General features: G+C 42.6%; 2 protein-coding genes across 4 annotated transcripts in view; one reads left to right on the top strand and one right to left on the bottom strand.

Moving 5' to 3' along the window:
- Positions 1 to 566: 566 nt before the first annotated feature.
- On the bottom strand, positions 567 to 15,506 carry SAR1B (secretion associated Ras related GTPase 1B). The gene is made up of 7 exons (XM_055813140.1): positions 15,263 to 15,506; positions 10,714 to 10,787; positions 6,967 to 7,086; positions 6,037 to 6,102; positions 5,379 to 5,482; positions 5,085 to 5,216; positions 567 to 3,668 (listed from the first exon to the last, which is right to left on the bottom strand). Exons 2-7 carry the CDS (start codon positions 10,769 to 10,771, stop codon positions 3,552 to 3,554), a joined length of 597 nt encoding a protein of 198 aa, XP_055669115.1. The 5' UTR covers positions 10,772 to 10,787; positions 15,263 to 15,506; the 3' UTR covers positions 567 to 3,551.
- Positions 15,507 to 15,617: 111 nt separating this feature from the next.
- The window catches only part of SEC24A (SEC24 homolog A, COPII coat complex component), a 26,321-nt gene continuing 19,210 nt past the window's right edge, over positions 15,618 to 22,728 (top strand). For 2 of the 3 annotated variants that reach the window (XR_008748611.1, XM_055813137.1), the window contains exons 1-2: positions 15,618 to 15,789; positions 21,101 to 21,637. Coding sequence is in view for 2 of the 3 variants with exons in the window: in XM_055813137.1 (XP_055669112.1) it covers positions 15,717 to 15,789; positions 21,101 to 21,637 (610 nt within the window). In the remaining variant the exon portion in view is untranslated. The remainder of the gene's footprint in view (positions 15,790 to 21,100; positions 21,638 to 22,728) is intronic. The other variant, XM_055813138.1, reaches the window with a different exon arrangement.

Here is a 22,728-nt window from a genome sequence, read left to right as displayed (position 1 = left end):
CAAGAGAAGAACAATTTGACTTCAAGCAGACCTGTGAATTCACTGGGACTGGAGACCACCACCGTCATTTTTCTGTCCTGACTTTAGTTATAAGCAACTGGATGCCAAATGTCCTACTTTATATTCAGTTCCAATTATTAAAATACAGTAAAGCCCACATGCATGCAGGTATTGTATTCCAGTGAATACCACAGGTCATCTTTGGCACATCATAGACAGCACCTGAACACTGAATACAGAAATATTAATTAAATAATCTTGATCTGACAAGAGGATAAATGAGAAAGCTCAAAGATCCTTCCCATCTCCAATGCCAGTAATTGCTGCTGAAAAATTTATTAAACCAAGACTGAAATACAGCAATGCCTCACAGCTACACAACACATACTAACCCCCAAGTTTAATTGAATACAAGCTAAATAAATCTTAGTCAACCATAGATGCTAGCATATGGGGCCACTGCAGTGAAATACAGGGCACTTTGTCAGAAGTAGTTATTAGTATCTTAGAAATCTTCATTCATTTCCCTTAAAGAACTGTTGCAATGTAAAAACAGAATGAGACGCTTCATAAATAACATCTTTATTAATGAATTTTCTTTTTCACATTCTTTAAAGTGATGTTTAATTGAAATCTGCATAGTCAAGAGTGGAAAAAAAAATTCATAGAAGTCTGACCCAAATATGAATGTTGCTTCTTGTTGGTTTTTTTTTTTTTGTTTCATTTTGGGTTTGTTTTTTTTTTTTTGTTTCATTTTGGGTTTGTTTTTTTTTTTTTTTAACTTAAAGTAAGACTGGTCACAATCATAGGAACAAGCAAACTCCAAGAATAAATGACCAGGGAGATGTGGAGATGAAAACCACCAGAAAAACACTCTTATTGGAGTATTTGTCTATAAATGAAGTCTTCACACAAAGACACACAACACCCATTCACATTCATGTGCACAACAAAACGTAAACATCAGAAGAAAGATACTTCCTCTACTGAATGAAATGAAACAGAGCAAGATTGTTTGTGTATTTAACCGAGTGTTGACCAGTGATTCCCACAACAGGAACCATTACAATACCCAGGGTGGATAAACACAAGGTCCAGATTTCTTCATGCCCTTATTACAACCACATTTAAACTAGCATCCTACAGCAGGAAACATGAAATCTGAGTATTTCCATAATACGAAGAATTAACACACACTGTTAAAGCAGTACCACCTTCCTTTTTTAATTCTTAACACTATCATCCCTTTCCTTACTGCTCAGGTTATTCACAGTTGGCTGGACGAGCAGGCGAAGAGGACCTCTCAGTGCCCACGTAATGGCTCAGCCTGTGGAAGCGCAGCAGAACACCTCCACCTCCAGCTTCATTTCCATAAGCACAGGCACCACAGCCCCAAGCCTCCCACATCAACACCCCAACGTGACTCTGCAAGCAGTGGTTTTAATATTTACACCATCTACTGATAGCTGTCGTTCTCTGCATTATAACCATCATCAGAAAAGAGCTAGAGGAAAAAAAAAATAGAGGCACATCCCCTATGTAACAGCTGTCGGTAGTAAGGACTCACATGTTGTCTACACACTGGTGAGAGGCCACCTCTTACCTCCAGTTTTGATTTATGCAACAGAGACACTACTCTAAAGCTGAGCACTAGTTTAAATGCAGAATTCTCTTATGTTGGTGATTTGGAAAAGCTATCCGATACCATCACTCTGAACTTCACCATGCACAAACTAGGCTTAACATTTTGCAATGATCGTGCAGTAATAAACTTCAGTTACAATTTACATTAGTTAGGTTCTGAATTATTCATCTTATTCAGATGCGCAATCTAGGGCTGTGGGGAACTGATCATCAATATTCAATCACAGAAGTTCAGATCTGGGCAAGGAATAAGTCTCATTTATTTGCTATAAGCCTATAGGCTTTAAATCTGAGACTCAAGCCCAGCAGGTCAAGAGAGAAAGGTGTTTATGAAATCAAACCAGTCAGAAATACATTTGCTGTCATGGATATTGGAAATGTAAGGCCTAAAGTATTTTGGAGAAGACCTACAAGGGCGAGTAAAAGGGATTCAGTAAAAACACTTGTACCAGTACAAACTGCTGCAAGGGAAAAACAAACCACACAGCAAAACTCAAACCCATCGGGTGAAACTGTGAGTCCAGGGCTGAAACCCTACCTGCATCCAACAGGTTAGCGCAAAATATCCCCAGCACACAGAAGCACCAACCACAGCTCCATGCCAGCGTCAGCCAGCATTCACAAGATGTTGACAGACACATGCACATCAATACCCCCTCTTTGAAAATAACCTGCTTTCTCTTCAGGGAACTAACGCACTCAAAGATGGAGAAAAACAGAAGTCTGGAAACAAGGACTGCAGATAACCAAATGTTACCCCAGAAATAACCCACCTGGGCAGTCAGCAGCTAGCTGCCACACCGGCTAGGTTTCAGGGCAAAACCACAGAAAACAATCCATCTTGTCCCAATTCAAAACACCAAAAATAAAACTGGCCGATTGGGTGTGGGCTGATAAATTTTCACAAGCAGCAATGGCAATGTTTTTTTTTTCCTGGCAATTTCACAGGCAAATCTTCTAACAGACCTAATCAAATTAGGAACAGAATATTTAGTGCAATGGTAGTCTTAATTTCTTCCGAAAAAACCCTGTTACTTCCTGTGTCACTTCAGGGGTTTCATTCAAAAGACCAGTAGAGTAAGACCACTTTTGACAGTAGTTCAAGATTTACATCAGCAAGCTGATTTACATTATTTGTACTTTTTAAAGGTGGTGGTTATAAGGGCATTGGATTACACTTTTCTTTTACTAATACAAAATCCTATAATAAATGCAATTTGGTAGTCTGAAAAAACAACACCTTACTCTAACATACAATGAAACTACTTTGTAGCCTTCTGTGTTTCAGGAAAACATCCCACATATTCAGATCATCAGGCAGCCTCACTAATTAAGACACATTAAAATGAAACATTTTCCATTACAGTTGCCAAAAACTGGATTTAAATTTATTGCATGACGTTGCATAAGAAAGTGTATTATTGAAAACCGTAAGGCATCATGCAATTATCCATCAGCTAAATTATTTATTATACCTTGAAAGATGGTTATATACTCTAAAGTTATAAAACCAGTTTCAAAAAAGTACATAAAAAAATTTAACATAAGCATTAAATATTTTCACATGTTCGTAGTTTTTAGCTGTTAAAAAGTGCATTCAGACATACTATACTGGAAAGTTGCTCTGACCAAAAATGGTGCCGAAGACTTGTTAAATTAAAAGCTGCAAAAAGATGTTGTATGGGATTAGAAAGCGCACAGGCTGTGGTACTTAAACTTACAAACTCACTTGAAATAATTTCTCAGTCCTCACACTTAACAATTTAGCATACATGATATAATTAGCTAAAAGTGTATTTTTATAACTAAACAGTCAAATGAATTCAAGTTACGTACACTGAGTGATCAAATAAGGAGCAGACTTAATATTCAGACATGGGACAGAATGTACTGATGTGATTTTGGCATTAATCAATGTACTGTGCCATCCAGCGGAAGCCTTCTCCGTAGCCTTGTCTCTTTAGCACACTGCACATGAACACTTCTAACGGCCTCGCGTTCAGCTCTTTCAGTGGTATACTGCCCTGCAGAGAGACAGAAGGGTTCCAAGTTACACTATCGTAAAGAGACAGCTACTTGACATAGACATTTATTTCTATGGAATGCCATTATTTAACTTGTGCTGGATACTGGAACTTTGGAAAATAAACTCATCTAAAATGTGTAGATTAGACCAGGGTCACTCGAGAAATACACAAAGCCTATTTTCATGTGCATCCGTATTTGGAGAGGGTGAAGTACATGAAACCAGAATGCAACAGCAAGCCTGTGGACAGAGAATTTCAGAGCTTGCACTTGGTTTTCAGTCACAGATGCCTGCTCTACTTCTAATAGCTTTACAACCAGATAAAAGCAGCATTTACTACCAGTTGTAGGACTGACCATAGCAAGAGTGCAAGTCGCTTACAAGATCAGCAGCGATAAAGCTGTGGCTCAACTGGAGATTCACAATGGTATTCATACTTCATAGACTATGTGCAGTGTTGTAAAAAACAGGGCAAGATACAAGGAGGGGGGAAGACAGTAGTAACAGTTTATAGCCCGTTAACACCAATTCTAAAACTAGCCTGTGCAACTCTCAAGTAGAAAACCAGAAGATAAACATTTGTTCCTGCTCACCCTAAACTGACTGGCATTGAAGGGAAGCATTTAAGAGTGAATAAACACGGAATTGCAAGGCCAGGTGCCCTCCTCAGCAGAGCCATGCTGCTGGGCGTCTGGTGGGAGCTGGGACACAGGCCTCACTGGAACAGCTTTGTCAGCTGCAGAGGTGTCTTTCCAAGGGCAAAGGACAACAAAGCAGCTTGTTTCTAGTGCCCTGTATCCAAATACCTCCTATGAGTATTACACTGTATTTACTTAAAATTAAGAAGTATCACAAAGATCCATAATAGAAGTCTGCCTTGTTGCTATGGATGCCAGTAGGAACTTTTTTTTCCCCCCTCTCACAAGCTACAAACTCAGACTTGTACAATAGTATAAACCTATTTCTAAGCATCAGGTAAGCATGTTAAGTAACAAACTGTACTAAGCCCACACTTCAAATGAGAAAAATCATGTACTGAAAGATTTCACCCAGTTTCCTCTTAGCTTCTCACTATAACTATAGCCTCTCAAACCTTGCTAATCATTTAAAAATACTGCATAGGAAAGTTGAAGTATCAAAATGATCCTAAGTACAATTAAGTTCTCTCTGAAAAAATGTAGCATTGAATATGACGTAGAAGAGATGCAGTCGAGATGCATCTAACACACACGCACACACAGACACTCTGGAGTTCATTCCATATGTGGTTATTACGTACCAAGTACTTTATACGTTAAAACCCATTTATTGTGTATAGCTCTAGTGAACATACAAGTAAGGCAAGCAAACTCCCCAACAAAAAAATGCCCCAAAACCAAACATACACATACCCCAAAAAAGAAAGAAGTATTACCTTTCCTGTTGTCTGGCCATACAGACCAAACATCTCTCGTAACCTCTCTTCACTGATGGCTTCAGGTCTGTCAATCTTGTTACCAAGAATTAGGATAGGCACATTAGCAATAGTTTCATCTGTCATTAGTGACTACAAAGGAAGGAAGAAAGGAGGAGAGATTAATTTAGAACACAGAAGGTCACATTGCTACTACTCATGTCCAGGTGGCAGCAGAGCACTGTTGGATACTGGAATTTGAGCTTATTTTGTAGACACTGAAGTTAAAACTTTCAAAAACTTATTTAAACTTACATCAAGTTCTTCTTTCGATTCAAGCAATCTTTCATGATCTGCACAGTCCACCAAGAACACAATGCCATTAATTGCAGGCAGATAGTTTTTCCACACTCTGCGAGCTACAGGGAAGATGTGAATTAAAAACAAAAGGAAATTACCCCAAAATTTAGAGTGAGGCACATCAGTAAAAAGCAGCAGGGACTTTCTTTTTTTTAAGTCTTAGCTTATGTTGCCAGTCTTCAGGATGTAATTTCATGTTTTACAAAGCTTGAAATAATGGAGCAGAAGTAATCATTACTTTTACTGTTTCACCAATATCCCAAATGCACACTGATGTATTGAAACTTTTTAATGTTTCCCAAAGAATTGTGTCAACAAAGGTAAGTTGGAAGCATAAAGCTTAAAGGTAAATGCAAGTGATACAACGTACAGAATACTCTTCAAAATACAGATACCAGTCAAAAATTTCTACTCTACTGCAGCTCTTGCCAAATCATTTTGGGTTTGTGATAAGCAGTGGAGATGGACAAAAGAGCAGTGGACATTTTTCGTGCTGTCAAAGAGAGTACGGGAAGTCAATCTCTGCAGCGTGGTCATATTTCTGATCCGAAACAAACGAACTGTAGACAACAACTCAATTTAGTGAAGTGTGTTGATATATTTATTCTCTTACCTTGAGCATGTCCACCCAGATCAAAGGTAGTGAAAGTCATGCCAGCAATTGTCAGCTCTTCTGAAGCTAAAAATACACAGAATTATGTTGTCTGTGAAGATCACGTAGTGCACTGGAATGGTCTAACCTTCTAATATGTAGATTTTACCTTCTCTCTTGGTTCTTTTCAGCATTTTGTTATTCAAGAAGCAAATCAAGAACCATAATTTTCTCTCAAAATCAATGACACGTTTGTTTAACAACAAGATGTTATTAACCATTAAAACACATGTGAAATATCTACCATGCTAACAACAGCAGAGCATATTCGTGTATTATTTATTCCTACACATTATACAAACAACAGTTGGCTCTGGCACGTGGTTTGCCACAAAGAGGGCATTTCATGTACAACTCTGCTCAAGGTTTCTCCTCTTCATGTCTTTCCCTAATTTCCCACCTCCTTACTGGACTTGACCAATCCAAATTTTTAACTTGTGTTGAACTTTTTTTCTTCTGCAAGGCTACCAGGATAACAATTACACAACAACCTCTGAACCAAAAATAAAATAATAATAATAATAAAAAAAAATCAAAGCAGCGTATATAAATGCTAGTTTTCCAGTTACAGAGAGAAGCTGCTCCCAAACGCTGCAAGCCCCAATTTCCCACAGTTTCTGTAATCTAGACTCTCAGGTCCATGCCCGTTACTCTCCTCTTTATTTTAAATTTAAATAAATTTAAGAAAAATAATTTATTTCAAATATTCCACATTGAACTATCCTACACACATTTTCCTGGACATTACTTGAACTACCTACAGATCGCAATCCCAGAAATTATTTTGTTTCTTCCCTATTACCCCGTTGGTCATATGATATATACTCAGATCCTGCTTTTCCTGCAACACTTCAAATACTTTCTAGCTACAGAACTATCAGATCAACTTACTGGGGTGTAACGTGGGGACATGTTGTCCCAGTCTGTCATCTTTGAGCATGTGCAGCAGTGTAGTTTTTCCAGCATTGTCCAGTCCAAGAAACACTAGTTTGCCTGATTTCTTGTACAGTCCTAGAACAAAGAAGGACCTAGTGAATAATCACTTAAATCAGTACAAGTTCATTTCTAGCGCTAGAGATGATTTTGCTCCCAGGAACAAAGTGTTACAGTCATAGTACAAACTACAGACCAGCCAAGCTCCTCCATGCACTTTATCGGTGCCCTTTAGCCATGTTCTCCTGCTCGTACAAACTACATTCACACTTGCTCATGTGCCTGCTGCGCTGTGTGTACCACATGCAATTTAAAGGACACTTAGCAGGAGAGGTAGAAGTACACAACTGATGTAACTGTGTGACTCATGTCACTGCATTTAGGTTATCTTAGGAAAACCGCAGCAGAACAGGACAAAATTTTGCCAGTGTGTCTTACTCTGCCCCAGCAAAAGGATAGTTTTGCTCAGAGGTGGTGGAGAGGGGAGCATGCAGGTACAGTGCTAACAGCAGGGTCTGAAATAGGGACCTGAACAGAAGGCGTTCTCTTCAACTACCTCAAATTACAACAAAAATACTTCTTCGAGGCAAAAAGAAGGTTCAGACCTCAATCAGTATATTACAGAAATTGGTTTCAACATCAACATTCATAATTAGTACATGTATGAATTCTTTTATGTTGGTTCATATTATTATTTTGACAAAAAGTAACATTCACCCATACTCCCAGCTAAACTGTATGGATATATCCTGAATGGCATCAATCAGGATAATTCTGAAACACTCACTGTCATGTGATAATGCTTTCATAACCGGGATAAGAAATTTTATTTTCACCAATTGTCATCTTTATAAAAATGCCTTTTCAATATTTTTTTTTTTACCTCTACTTGCAATCCCAGCAAATGGAACAGTTGCTGTGAAGGAGAGGAAGGATGTTCAAAACAAGAACACCATATTTTCTTAAGTTTGAGATCAAAGGGCAACTCTCTTATAACTTGCCAACACTACATCCTATGCCAGGATTATTTTTCACTGCTTCAAACTGATCGACATTCAAAGTGAAACATTTTAAAGACAAATTAATTTTTTTTTTTTAAAAAATCACCTTCTGTACTGAAAAAACTACAGAAGTAAGTCTCTTAACTTTGCCTTTTTAAAGCATAAAATCTTCCCTTATTCCCTCTTCAAAGACCTGTGGCTGGATACTACGCGCTGCATATCTCCTCAGGAACCAGTGCTGACTCCACAGCCTTTACGAGTGCCAGAGAGGGCAGAACACTTAGAGAATGAGAAAATACATATATGTATATGCCGAAATCACATTTCTTCAGAAGTAAAACTGAGCTATGTTCCTAATAGAATTCTCTCTTCTTTCTATGCAAAAAGAATTGCAAAATACAGCCAAATATTGCAAGGTGGGAGGTTTTAACATTGCCAGGATCTTTGACTAGATAACGTCATAGTATTACAGCACATTGCAATATGCCGAAGACAAGTTTATTTTACTACCACTGTGATGATACAGAAACATTTTGTGAAGTACGCAATCAGATTTTACTGTTTAAACTCAACCATCCCATGTCTGTGGTCCCTACACTTAACTGCACCTTCTCCTGCAAGCACAACTCGCACTGCAAACCGTGCACCAGCACCTGCGCTGTGCCTTGAGGCCACAGGCAAAAGGCTGATGTTAGCCACCCAAAGGGCGCGTTGACAGCTGGCCTCGGTCTCCCTACACAAGGAGGATAGAGGGCAGAGGGAGCCAGTAACACCAGTTTCTGGAGCACTCATTTTTTCTTCTTACCAAACGTGTTATTCTCATACATGTTTTATTTGGTGGGATTTTAAGTGATGCTGTTGCACAGGTGGCTGCCTGGACAGCCCCGCTGATGCCACGGTGCTACAGGGCATACATGCCCGGGCCTGGCCGGCCTTCACACCACTGCTGTTTGCTCACCTCTGCCTTTAAGCTAATCTCTGGGATCGCATTCCAACGGGACACATTCTGTAACTTGCAGGAATTAATATTCTGTAGTATTCCTCAGCTTGTTGCATTAATGATCTTTATTACCACAGATACATGAAGTGTCTTCACAGTTCTTTCAACTACAACAACCTTTACTTCCCAAGCCCACCCTCTCACATGCCCAAGAACATACTAACTATTAAACTACAGAGTAGAGGAGAAAGTATTAATGTTTACAGAGAAAGGAGAAGTGGGCAAATATTTTCATATATTAGTTTATGTCACAGGAGAAACTCCAGTTCACGTTCACTTTACAAGTTAAACAAAATTCTACTAAACCGTAGTAAAACCATAATATTTTTGCTACTCTCAGCCTGGACATTCAGGGGCCTTTGCTCCCAAATCAGGTGCCGCTGCTTTCTCTGTAACATTTCATACTTCCCAGGTGTCTTCCATAGAAACACAAGACAAACAAGCAGCAATACTTCAGCTATTAGCTACACCAAGACCGGAGTTTATATATCTATAAAAAGATTCTTTATGCATTCTAACAGTATATGTGTGCAAAGATGTACTTCATAGAAAGATCTTATCAGCCTGCTGACGGGGCAGCACAGGGAACAGTGGGGAGTTTCCCAAATGTTATAATCAGCCTTCTTCAACTGTAAATGTAAATAAAAACGCAAAGAGAAAGTGTTTCTTCTAGAAAAGAAAAAAAGGGACACACTGAAAGTAATTCTCCCTCCTACTTCAAGCTCCAGAATCATTCACCAGAATTAGACTTTGCATGCACAGAAATGGAAAAGCAGGCTTGTGCGCAGTAATCACTGCTCAGCTAAGGGAGAGGAGATAAGAAAGATTAGTCAATTTAGTTAAAATTTCACTGGCTAATAGTTCGATAGTAGGCCAAGGGTCTAACATTCAGTGAAAAAGTTTAAACTTTCAACTGATAAAAGGTAGGTGGCACAGCTTGCCATGATTGCTTAATCTCAAATGCTTTTTATCTACTTCAATAAAATCCTCTGAACTTGTAAATTGTGCCTTTTACCTACATGATCTGCGACTTCTGTTCCTTTTTTTAGTATCCTAACATTCCTTTTCCTCCTGGTTGTTTTGGGGGTTTGTTTGGGGTTTTTTCCCCCTCCTGTTTTGCACAAAATAATATTTCCCCTTGGATTAATATGGACTGCAGAGTCTTCTGGCCAGGGAATACTTTCCAGAGGCTCTTCAGCAGACACCAGTGAAGTTTCAAACTGATTTCAGTGACACCAGTCACAAAATAATGCACTGCTGACCATGGGCAAAGGCTTCAATATCCAGCACTGATTTTTTGTAAACAGCTCCTCGATTTTGAAGTAAAATCCTCACATGTAAAAGAACTGAACTAAAATAACCAAGTTCGGTTCTTTACAGCACAGAAAAATAATGAGAAACTCTGCAAGTCAACTGAATTACACCAGCTTAAATGTAGTACAATTAGAAAAATCAAACCTATTATGTTCATAAAGGAAAATGTGGTATTTTCAACAGGTTAAAAGATTAATGTTAGATTGAGTGGAGAGCATGCTTTAGAAATACTCAATATTGATAAGTGAAATCTTTGTTTGAGTATTGCTGAATATACACCAATGCAAATATTATTATTTAACCAGCGACTACGTTTGAAGATAACAGAAATGAACAGACATTTTATACACGGATATCAGAAAGGAAAAACTCCAAACAATAAAAACTTACCTAAAAACTGTAATACACTACTGAAGCCACTGTAAATCCAATCAAATATGAAGGACATAGCTGAATCTTAGAGTCTGAAATAAACAAAAAAAATAGAGCATTTAAGATCCATCAGAACAGCACACTAAACACTTAAGATATTTACAGATAAAAAAACTTACCCAAAGGTCTGGATTAAAAAAAATAAACAGTTTAGTTTTGGTAAGCCATCCCAGGGACCAATTAAGTGACCCCACAACACATTAAGAAAGTTAGTGTAGAAATGGAAAGCAGAATCCAGACCTTGTGATTCAACAACAAAGACCTTTCCTCCCCTTGGAAAATGCTATGTAGACAGAAGTCTTTGCAAGAAATATAAATAATTTTATCTTAAGTACGATTTGGTGGAGATATGTGATGTTCCACTAAAGATTTCAAATGGGATCTTCACATAAACTTTTTAACTGGGAAAACGTGGCACTTTTGAGATGGCTATAAAGGATGTCAGTGCAGAGGCAGTGCTCCAGCCACCCTTGGGAGCTGCTGGGGTTTGAAGCAGAGGCAATGAGGTTTTGTGAAGTTAAATCCAGAGAGGTTTGATACCAAATATACCTCTATTGTCTGCACAGAACCTGTTTGGCTTGTAATGGGAAACAAGTACTTCGCACAAAGCACTGGAATTGCCATTCAAAAGACTGTCTTCCTATGCTATCCTGCACAGGCTGCCACAAATTAAACTTTAAATGCAAAACTTTTTGAAGTTTAAAAAAAGGACTTTAGAACATCATGCTTCCCACCAAATTCCTTCAGCTAGATTCAAGAACAGAAGGCAGTGCTGAGAGCAGCCAGGATTACTATAACCAATGCTCTAGTTGTGCCATACAACCATCAGCCAACTTCAGCTGACCATCACAGGCAGGACAAACCCTGCTGCCAGGACGAAGCCCTGCTACTCCCTAAATACCCCTTCTCTGTGGTATGGTAAAAAATGGAAGGCTGCTATGCTCATGTCTGGAAAAGAAGCAAGTGGCCAGGATGGACTGCACAGACTGATGAATTCTGTTGTTCCTGCCCCAGAAAAAACCCTCTGCCACCAAGGGCAGGGCTGCTTCTGAACCAGTGGTCACAGCGGAGGTGTTGGGGAAACCTAGGCACACCTTGAGTGCTCAGGAGGAACAGCTGCTACTGCCAAAGTGATGCTTTGGGGTGCAAGAATAAAAACATCACTAGGTTCACTGCACAGCCACAAGCAATTAATTTCTCAGATTTCACCTTAATTTCCTCATTATCTAAAATGAGGATAATCATGCTGAAAGCACCAGTTTGACACAGTGAATTAGTATCCAGCACAAAAACCTCCTGAAAGACTAAAGGGCAATATCCTTAGAAGCATTTAGCTAGCTAATTCCTGCTGGAGCACACAACCCCTGCTAATATCAGGGGACAATGAAGTCCTACTGTCCTCAGAAAACTGGACTGCACAGCTAAGTGCAGCTGGCAGAGACATCCACATCACTGCAGGCTACATTGCTGCACTGGTTCCAATGGTGCAGCAGTGGCCTGGGGCACCACGAGATGACTTGAGGGCAGCTCTGACCCTGGAGCACAGCACACTAGTCAAAACACAGGTCAGAAGCAGAACAAAATCCACATCTCATAGCAATTACACTCATGACAAACAGAATTTCTCCTCCACGCAACAACAGATATATTGTGGAAAGATATTTTAATTCTGTTTACTTGGACTGAAACATCTGTTCAAATGATAAAGCCTAGGAGTCTTGGTTTCTCCACAACTAACCCCAAAACCCTTACCCACATCCTACGTTACTCTGAACAGCTCACCAGCTGCAACAGGCACAAATTTTAAGAATACAAGTACACTTGTCAATGGATAAACACCCAGTTACACAACGTCATGACTGAAACTGTCCCTTGCATGGCTAAAAAGCAAAGGTCAAGAATATGCAAACATGGCAGAACATACACGTCAGCAGATTTATTTATTGCTTGAGCAAAATGCCGATCGAGAAAAGCCTCTATGGGGCTTAGAAAAATGATCGACTCAAGTAACCTGTAAATCAGGGCAAACAGTATGATGTAAGAGAAGCGCTCAGATTACTGAGGTGAGAATAACTTCACAGCACTTAGTTGTATTAACCTTTTCCATCTATTAAACTTATGGATAAACAAAAACAATATTTATGCATTACAGAAAAGACTTTAAGGGGCAAGATTCAAATCATTCAAGCAATAACACGATTATGCTGCAAACACAGCTGAAGTAGCATTAATACAGGCTAGATTTCCATCACCACAAGAAAAGTGGCGTTAGAAACACAGCTATCCAAATACACCCAGAACAGGCTCTGTATCAGCTGGCAGCAGCTAAAGGAAAATACTTTTAAAATGAGGAAAAAATGGACAGCTAATTGGAAAGGCACACTGGTAATATCTGAACAGAGATATTAAATCTACTCTTATCACACAGGAAAAGCAACTACATAATTCACAGCAGCATGAGATCAAAGCATTAAAAAGCTGCAAAGGTTCTGCATCGGTATCAAAGAGTCATTACGCTGCTAACACGTCCAAGTCACAGAGCTATGCTGAACTAAGGGGAGAGCAGAGCCTGCTCGATACACACAGACTCAAATTCTCAGGCTCATGTTAAAAATACCATGAGATCAGAACAATGAAAACTCTGGCAATTGCTGTTCACTAGCCACGATGAAGACAAAAATACTATTTTAAAGTTATTTCAAAGGTTCCCTTGAAAATAGCCAGTTGCAAGTAGACATAAGCTCTTAACGAACAGTTCTACCAGACACAAGACAATCTTTTGATACCAACTATTTCTACAGACATCACCAACTTGCCTCTCCTTAACAAAAATATGAAAAGTAATTTTCTAGCATCACATCATCAACAGATGGTTATCACTTCAATACATCTCTAACAACCCTGGCTAACGTTATTTCAGCAGCAAAGTATCATTTGGTAACTGTTGTGGAGCCTTATAAGCTACTCTATAGCCCAAGGAGATGGATTTGCTTACTGGAGACCACTTCTCACCATGGGGATGCAGAATTCCCACCCAGTGGCTTTGGTAACATCTTGAGCCAGCCTCCTAAAGGGAACATCACTGACAAAGGACTAGCAAGCAAACTCACTCTCATATTTTCTGAAAAGTGTTATTTACACATACACACACGCTTACTTTCAACCTGCATCTTTCTAAAAATTCATCATTTCTCTTCTCAACCAGTTAGAATAGCGCTTACAACCAAAGCCTGTGAAACTCTGGATAAGAGAGGATATCAGTCTTTTAAAGACAGCGTTAAATGCCTTCATGGAATAATTAGAGGCCAGCAACACCCAAGCTGAACAGTTCTTGCAGCAACACTGAGCTGTGCCTGGGCGGGTACTGCCAGTGACAGCCAGGAAAAAAACCTCTGTCCAACCAAACTGTGCCAGCCCTGCGTCCCAGTTAAGTCTGAAAACAAAACCTGCGAGCAAGAGCTTGAAGGCTACTGTTAAGGGTGTATTTGCGGTTTTTCAGGTAGGATCTAAACATGATCACTTACAGTTATAATTTTGCATATGATCATTTTAACACCAAACGTTACCACAAACTAGAAGCATCAAAATTTCTTAGGAAACTCTGTGGATAAACCAGTATCTGCCTTCTACAGTACAACTCATTCCATGACATAAAACTGCACTTTGATGTAGTACTTTAAAAGTTGAGGAAAGGGACAGCGTTTGAAAATGAGGTAACAGCACAGATTTTCTTCAGGTATTTTAATCAGGTTTTTGATAGCAAGTCATCTTTGAGATGCCAGAAGTCACACTGGTCCATTACTAATTAGGTAGGAAACCAGGTAGATTACATTTTGCATGGCAGATAAGTTTAGTTACATCACATCTTTTGCTCCAAGACAGCCTATTTAAGTTTAGCAAAGACCTTCAGCACATCTGAAACAGCAGTTTATCTGTGAAAACGGCACCGCAACAGGCACATGAGCTCCGAAGGCACCTAACGTGGCCATCCAGCCACAGCCTGGATCCCTGCAACCTGCTGTCAGAGCACAGCCCGACCCAGGGCCCACTGCAGCAACTGACTGACTGTAAAAATGTTTAGAAGTCTTAATTACAGCAAAAATAACACCGTACAGATCGGAACGGGCCAGCCGCAGCCTACGGGGCAATACTTGCACCACCATCCCCCACACCGCAGACCCCTGCTGAGATGCAGCCAGGGCCACAAACGGACAGCCCAAGGCCCGCCGCAGGTTCACGGGCCGGTGCCCCCCCTCCCCCCGGCCCCGCTGCCCCCCGGCCGCAGGAAGGGGCGCCCGCCGCAGGCCCAGCCCCAACACACCGCCCACGGGCCCACGCAGGCCGCGGCCGCCCCAGGCCCGCAGGGACCCCCAGGCATGCTCTGCCGCGGGCCGGAGGCCTCCCAGCGGGACATGGGGGCGGCCCAGCGCACTGCCGAGCCCGCCCAGCCCCTCCGGCAGGTCCCCAGGGCAAGACCGGGGCGGCCCTCACCGCCCGCCACACTCACCCGCCGCCGCCGAGCCTGAGGTGCGGGCGCTGCGCTCCGCCGGCACCGACACTGGCACCGACACTGACACCCACACGCACCCCGCGGCTGCGCCCCGCTCCGCCCCCGCGCGCCTTCTTCCGGGCCCGGCCGGCCGCGTCCGCAGGCAGCGCAGCTGGGCTCGGCGCAGCGCTCCGCCCGGCCCACGGCCGCGGGGCCCTCCCGGCGCCGCCTCCCCGCCGCGGGCCCACCCGCAGCGCGGCCTGGCCCGGCCCCGGCCCCCTTAAGGCGCCAGGCTCCGCCCACTGCCGCAGCGCGCCGCTCCCGGAAGTGCCACGTGTACGCAATGCGCCTGCGCGCGCCGCCCGGTAGTTCCGGTGCGGGGCCGGCCCTTTCCTCCTCCCCCGAGCTGGGCCGGGCGGCGCCAGACGGGCGGCACCGCCGAGCCGAGCCCAGCCGAGCCGAGCGCGCCGCCATGGCCCAGCCCGCTAGGCCTCCCGCCGGCTACTCCAGCCAGAACGGTGCCGGCCAGCAGCCCTACAGCAACGGTGAGTGTGGCGGTGGGCGAGGGCCGCAGGGAGAGCGCCTACGGGGGGCGGCTGCCACCCCCCGCGCTTCCCTAGGCCGCCTGAGGCCTGTCCTCCCCGGGGCGGCGGGGCAGGGGCCGGTGCCCGCGGGCGGAGCGGTGGGGAGGAGGTGCTCGGGGAGCCGCTGGCCGCGGGCTGGCTACTGGGCTGGCGGGGTTACAGCCCGTCGGAGCGGTGGGACGGGGGGGCCGTGGCGGCCCCGGGGACAGGTCTGTGTCCGGTGCCCTCGCCGCATCCTGGACAGCCGGTGTCCCGAGAGAAAGCGGAGGTGAATTGAAGAAAAAAAACCAAAAAAACACACAGGAAAAAAGTGTGTAGTGGTGAGCGCCTGCCCCTGCGACCCTGGCGGGAGCGGCAGCCGGCCGGTGCGGGGACGCGGTGCGGGCGGCGGCAGCCCGGGCCGGGGGCGGCGGTACGGGGGCTGCGGGCGGGAGCCCGTCCTGCCCGGCGTCGCGCTGAGCAAAGCGCACAGCTCTTTACCGGACAAAATAGATTTCCCTCCCAGTCTTTTTTTTTTCGCCCCCCCCCCCCGACAAAACCACCCCCGGTTATTTTTGTGTGCGTGTCTCGGCTTATCAACGGACCGCAGCGCCTTTCGGCGGGGCTGCGCGGCGGAATGCGGGGCGGGGGGCGCCCGGGCCGCCCCCGCTCCTAGCCCTGCGCACCCCCGGCTCCCCCAACGCCCCCAGCCCTGCGCCCCGCCGAGCCCCCCCCCTCCGCGCCGCCCTGCGGCCGGCCCAGCCTCTGGCCCTTTGGACGGGCTGTACATGTGGCACTGGTGAGCGCTGCGGGGGGGCGGGCTGCGCCCAGCCCGGTGTGTTTTTTTATCTTGTCATTCACTTAAACCCGAAACTATCCTGTGTGCTGCCACCTGGGAAAGTCGGTGACTTTCTCCCCCTTAAAATACATCTTTTCCTTTTTAAACGAGATATTGGAGATGAAACTGAACAACTTGCTCACCAGCCTTGTAAGCTAGGAAGGAAGAAATACAAGGCCAGCCTTGTCTCTGTATCTGTTTTCTTTGCATGCGTAGAAATCTGTGCTGTTGGAAGTATTTACTGATTTCGCATATACAGACAGCATCCTCTGGACTCGGTTTCTTAATTATACACTTATGTGTCTCGGTAGTTGTGCTGCATCATAAGCAATTCAGTTATAATGAGATCTTTTGATTTTTCTGCTTTATGCATGAGTAATTAAATGGTTTGACTTGTCTTCCCCCTCCACCTTCAGAGCATGCTTATTACTTTTCCTCAAAGTCATCTGCAAAATGACATTTTACAAACAACTGTGTAGTTGCTTATAGGGTCAAGAAAGTGGGAAGCGTACGAATCCAGTCTGAAGAGACAGCCTCTGTTCTGGAGAGCTCACGGGCTAAGCAGAGAATGTACAAAGAGAATGTTAGCTAATGGAGTAATCGAGTGGGATGATTTACAGACTGGCACCGCTTTATGTTTGCTGATTTCCCTGTAGTCAGATTAAGCACATAATGAAAGTTCTGGAGAGGCGCTCAAAGGAGGAGGAATTTCAGGCTACCCACCTGTCAGGTGTATGAAAAATAAAGAACTGAAATTTAGAGTTACGCAAATAAAAGGTAATAAAATTAAACAGTTGTTATGGTATGTTAGAGATAAGGTTTGGGTTGCTGTCCTTTTGAATAAATGCGAATATTCAAGCATGGACTGTTCTTCGTATTGTTCACAATATAGAGATATATTGAGAAAGTGCTGTGATCCTTGATCTTTGCAGTAAAAGCAAAAGTTTTTTTACGTTTTAAAACAGTCTAGAGGGTATTGAGACACTACTGCGGTACTTACAGTGGCCTGTGAGGAAAGAAAGCTGTCAACAGAACAATAAATTGTTAGAGAGCTTTCAACTTGTTGCTCGCTTTACTGTTTGCAGGTAACTCTCTGAGCTCGCGTGTCCAAGAAGGCAGTGAATTGTCACAGCAGCACTGTGTGCTGACCAGGAAATTGTTTAACATGGAGCATCGGGTTGCTTAGCAACAACCTTCCTCTACTTTATTTGTGTTTTTCTTTTAATAGGACCAATATTCGATATTCATTTAGCTGCAGGTTACTAATTTGCTTTCCAATTAATACATCTGAAGTGCAAACAAGAAGGAGAAGCAATTACTTTAGAACTGTCTTGGTCTCCTCATGTGGCACCTTAGCATGGCACTTCGAGATTGTGAGATGCTTTAGAAGCTGTTGGGTTTGGAAACCAATGGGTTGGAGTGAGCTGAAGTGGGCACTGGTGGTGACCGATCCTGTGGCAGTCCAGTTGGGATGTAGCTTTTCAGTGTCGTTATCCTGGTGCCTCCCTGGAGGTTGGTGAGGTTGTGCCTGGTGAAAGCGATGTACTAAACTGGCTTGGAGTAGGTGACAGTGGAATGTACGGCCAAAAACGTGACTTGAAGCCTAGCCTCCCACACTAATATTTTGACCCCTCATTTCATAAAATGATCAGGCAATGTTCATATATATTCTGGTGCCATTCCTGATCCCTTAGAAACATTAAATGGCCGTGTGTTCCTGCAGAGCTGTCTTTCACTATTAAGTAGGTGTCCTTTCTTGTCATCTCTGTGGTCTTTGAGTGTCGGTTGTGTCGCTGCCATGCAGGTGACCTAGCTCTTCAGTCTACGCTGAATTTCTTGTTGGTTCTTGGCTTCACGGAGCAGCGCAGAAAATCAGCAGCAGTGTTTGGGGAAGGCTGGAGAACCTCTGTGCTCTCTGATAAGCCTCAGTAAAGAGGTCAGGTCTAGATGGATACCTGGCAACAGCAAAACAGCAAGTCCTGAGAAGTTTTGGGGCACTGTGAAGCCTTTTGGAAAGGGTTTGTGCCCCTCAGTGCTGTTGCTTTAGCAGCTTTATGCAGGCTTGTCTTGGAAACATGAATTGTGCATAGTTCATCGAGACTTTTTGTTATGCTTCTGACTTCAAAAATAAAAGTTGAAATAAGGAACACTGTGCTGCGGTGAATTTGATTTTACTCTTTAAAGCAAAGTGCCATAGAAAATACCAGGTCGGTCAGTTTTGAATTTCACCTCACTTATATTGCTTTATCCTCAAACTTAGCCCTCAAGCAGGGAAAACAGTGTGTAAGAGAGCAATCCAAGTACTCTGATTCCTGCCTGGGCTAGAGAGTCATGCTTGAAGGTGAATAATCAAGTTATGAAATGAATTTGTGTTTGTTCTTTGTTTTTTCGTATGGCTTATAGTGATGTTGTTATCTCGGTGTACATGCTGATGCAGTCAGGAGACTTGGCATCACATAAGAATTCATCATTCTTAGAGTTAGCAAGTTTAATTTACAAAGGATTTTGCAAACCGATTGTTGAAAACACATCTGAAACACTGCAAGGTAATTTTCAGAGGTGAGTCATACTCGTTAGCATTTTCATCTTTGCAAGCTTTTTGTTTAGTCGCTATTGATTTTAGAGAATTATTAATTACTGAGATTTATGAGCAACGTGGTAAGGACAGTAGGGTATAACTGGATTTCCTAACTGAATGATAAGTAGCATATTGAGATAAATGGGAAGAGGCTAATATGGTGTGTACTTTTTACGCACAAATAACAAAGGCAATGAGGATGAGATCACTGGCACTGTAGTGCTGCCTTGGCTATGTTCTTAGTGTGGATATGTACGATATTCAGTGAAGTAACAGCTGCCTGTGAACCGTAGCCTAAGGCTTTCTAGGGAATGAGGAGCTCAATGACTGGTGCAGTATTTGCCCTAACTATGTATTTCAATGCATTCTGCGTTTAGCTTAATTTATTCTCAGAAATAGCCAAGTTCAAAGTTATTTTAACTTGGAAATGTGAAATTTGTTGCCTTTTGAAATTAAACAAGAATGTTGCAATAGGAAACCAGCCATCTTTGTTTTAATGTTAAATGAAATTCTGTGACTTCATTGTGGTGGCAGCTGTTTCCAGTACATAAACATGTATGGTAAATGTATATCTACTCTCCAAGCTAATCTCTCTGGCATGTTTTCGAAAATTTAAGTATTGAATGCTACAGGCGTTTCTGGTCTGGAAAATCAGGTGCTTTTGTTTGTCTAGGTTCAAAAAAATTGTCCAATTAACTAATTCTGGAAATCTGGAAAATAGTACAGGGTTGCAAAGAAAACAGTATTAACTCAAACCCATGAAGAGGATCTTTTCTCCTTTCAGATGTTTAACTGTGTATGTGGAATGTCTCCAGTATTCAAACTGTGTGTTTAGGGGGTGAGGGGAGCCACAAATGCAACTGGCAAAATTCAGCATTGGAAAGCATTTTAGTAATTTTTAAGGAGTCATGGCTGGCTGTGGCATGCGTTATCTGATGCGTCCTGCTCAGAAGGATTTCACTTGGAACACTTACAGTATCCCTTCAGAATGTCCATTTTGTGACAATGGTAGGAACAACCTGTAGTAGTAACTGCCTTGGTTGAGGCCTTACTGCACTGGAAATCTCATGTTATTCTGTCTCTTTGTGTTCCTGTGTGAAGCAGAAATCTGATGATGATGCTCTTGCCAGTGCTATTCAGAGAGTTGTTAACCTTTTTTCAAATTCTTTTTTTATTCAAATGAAGAAAACTTTGTTCAGCTGTACCAGTCAACAAATACATAAAAAGCACAACTAACCGTCATGGTTTAGTCTCCTGATAGGTGAATTATTTTGTAATAAAATTACCCTTCATTCCATGTTCATGACCAGCTGGCTGCTCACAAGCGGTATGTGTATGAGTATTCCTCTTACTAAAATTAACTGCAGAAACTTTCATAGATTAACTCTGTCACTTGAGAAACAGCACGGTGACCTATGCTGAAACTGGCTGTTCGAGTCTTTGCAGTAAGCTAAAGTTTATATTGATGTCAATTATCAAGTGAAACTGAGTTACTAGGTAGTGGATGCTTCCACTTTCGGTCTGCTTGCTTGTACTACTGCCAGCTGTGTGGGAGAGCGTTCCTCTTTAGCTTGCTTTTGGGTGTTTCTGAAGATAGAAATAGTATTGTATATGAATTTCAGTCCAGGAGGATGGATTGTGCTCAGACACTGGAATGCTTGGTGGATGCAAGGCTACTATAAAGCAAAACAAAAATCTAAGTGTTGATAGTAAAATACTACCAAATTCATGCCCACTGCAGCAGTACTTCTGTCACACCTAACCGTTAAAAAAAAAAAAAAAGGGAAGATGGGAAGAATCTTAAGGAAGGAGATTCCCAGGAACATCTCTTATTTTCAGAAGTGACACACCATGCTGACTTTCTAAAGAGTTTGTAGTGTTTTTTCTTCCAGGTCCTGTTCAAAATCAGCTGATGCATTCATCAGATGGCCAGGGATACAGCCCTTCGGTTCCAGGATCATATTCGCATCAGACACTGGCGAAGGTTCCTCCACATCAGTCTTCTGGACAGTATAACTATAGTGGCTCTCAGAATGTTTCTCAATTAAACAATTATCAAGGACCTGGGCAGACTTTCAATAGACCACCAGTGGCACCTTTCTCTGGGTCACCAGTACAACAGCCAGGTCCTGTTCCACAAGTGCTGCTGCCTGCATTGCAAAACTCAGCTGCTGTATCATCTGCTGGTAACTTTCCTCCTGGAGCCAGCCCACCAGTGCTTTCAAACTGGCAGTACAGCCAGACTCCTGTGAGTCAGCCAGTTGGGTCTCAAACAAGCCATTTGGCTCATGTGGCGGGGACAGGGTCAGCTCAGCCACCATCGTCATTATCAGGAAATACAAATCCTCCAGGAAGTTATCGATATGCTGCTTCTCCAGGAGGCCCTCCGCTTCAGAACAGCTTTATGAAGCCAGGTAACAATAACTTTTTGATATTGTACCAGTGTCCAGGTCTCGGTGTCCTTTTTAAAAACTGAATACAGGATGAACTCTGCAGCGACATGGAACGCTTGTGGAATGAGATTATCAAAGCAGATACTTCAAAAAAATGCACGTCACAAATACTGAGGTGGTTTCTTTGGATTAGAATTTGAAGCTCTGTGCACAGGTCAGGCATTTCAGTTGGCTCAAGCAGGTACCACCTGAACGGTGTCTTGTTGTTTTGGGAAGCTGTGTGGGTAATGCTCTTTCTCTGACCACCACCGTTTTTGGGGTGGCTGTTGGAGCATCAGCGTTTTTCAGTCAAGTGGGGACATCTGGACCTCACGGTTGAAAACTCTAGTCCTATTTAACGAGTGTGATCTTTTGCAGTGTAAAGCTTGTTAGCCTTTCTGTTAACCACTTGATTCAGGTACTTCTCTGAACAGCCTCAGGTTGAGCACAGCCTGGAAAGAAAACTGCAAAGTGTTCTGCCCATTGAAATGGAGGCCTGTTCAATGGAAAGCTTCCTCCCTCCAAACTTGTAATTTTCACTATTTAATAATAACTGTCAGTCTTCGGAAAGTACTGTGAAAGCATGAGACTTCTGTTCCTGCTCCTTGTTCGCTGGTATAGGCAGTGGTGAAAAGCTTTTCTAACACTAAATAGCTCTGTTTTGCAACTTGTGATTATTATGGAAACAAAGTTAATACTCACGTTTCTCTTTGCCAAACTGCCTTGTTGTTACAGAAGTTTTTGTATTGGAACATGCAAATAGGAGTTATGTACAGAAATATTTTCAATGTTTAAGCAAATTTTTTTTGGGGGGTGAAGTGCTTTTAGCCTCATTAGAGATTTTTCTTGATGCTAGTTTTTTGTTACATGCCTGACTAATTTTGGTGTGATGTTCAAACTGTCTTAAGCTTAACTATTCATAGGAGTTTATTGGAATAAACAATTAGTACTTTGGAGTTAGTGAGAAATATGCTGAGAAATTTTGGAAAATGGCATGTGAAATGAGTGAGTGTCTGGAATAAGAGAGTTCTTACATCCATTCAGTGGTGAATCCTCCTGAGCAATTTCCGTGG

This window comes from Falco peregrinus, chromosome 8 (genome assembly GCF_023634155.1).
Source record: "Falco peregrinus isolate bFalPer1 chromosome 8, bFalPer1.pri, whole genome shotgun sequence".
Taxonomy (NCBI): Eukaryota; Metazoa; Chordata; class Aves; order Falconiformes; family Falconidae; genus Falco; species Falco peregrinus.
Note: the sequence above shows the minus strand (reverse complement) of the source record. Positions and strands in the feature narration are given on the sequence as shown.

Coding starts and splice junctions, on each gene's coding strand:
- SAR1B (XM_055813140.1), bottom strand. CDS start 10,771: ATGTCCTTCATATTTGATTGGATTTACAGTGGCTTCAGTAGTGTATTA. Junction 5,217..5,378: donor AATCGAAAGAAGAACTTGAT/GTAAGTTTAAAT, acceptor CTTCCTTTGTAG/TCACTAATGACAGATGAAAC. Junction 3,669..5,084: donor ATGGCCAGACAACAGGAAAG/GTAATACTTCTT, acceptor GTCTCTCTGCAG/GGCAGTATACCACTGAAAGA.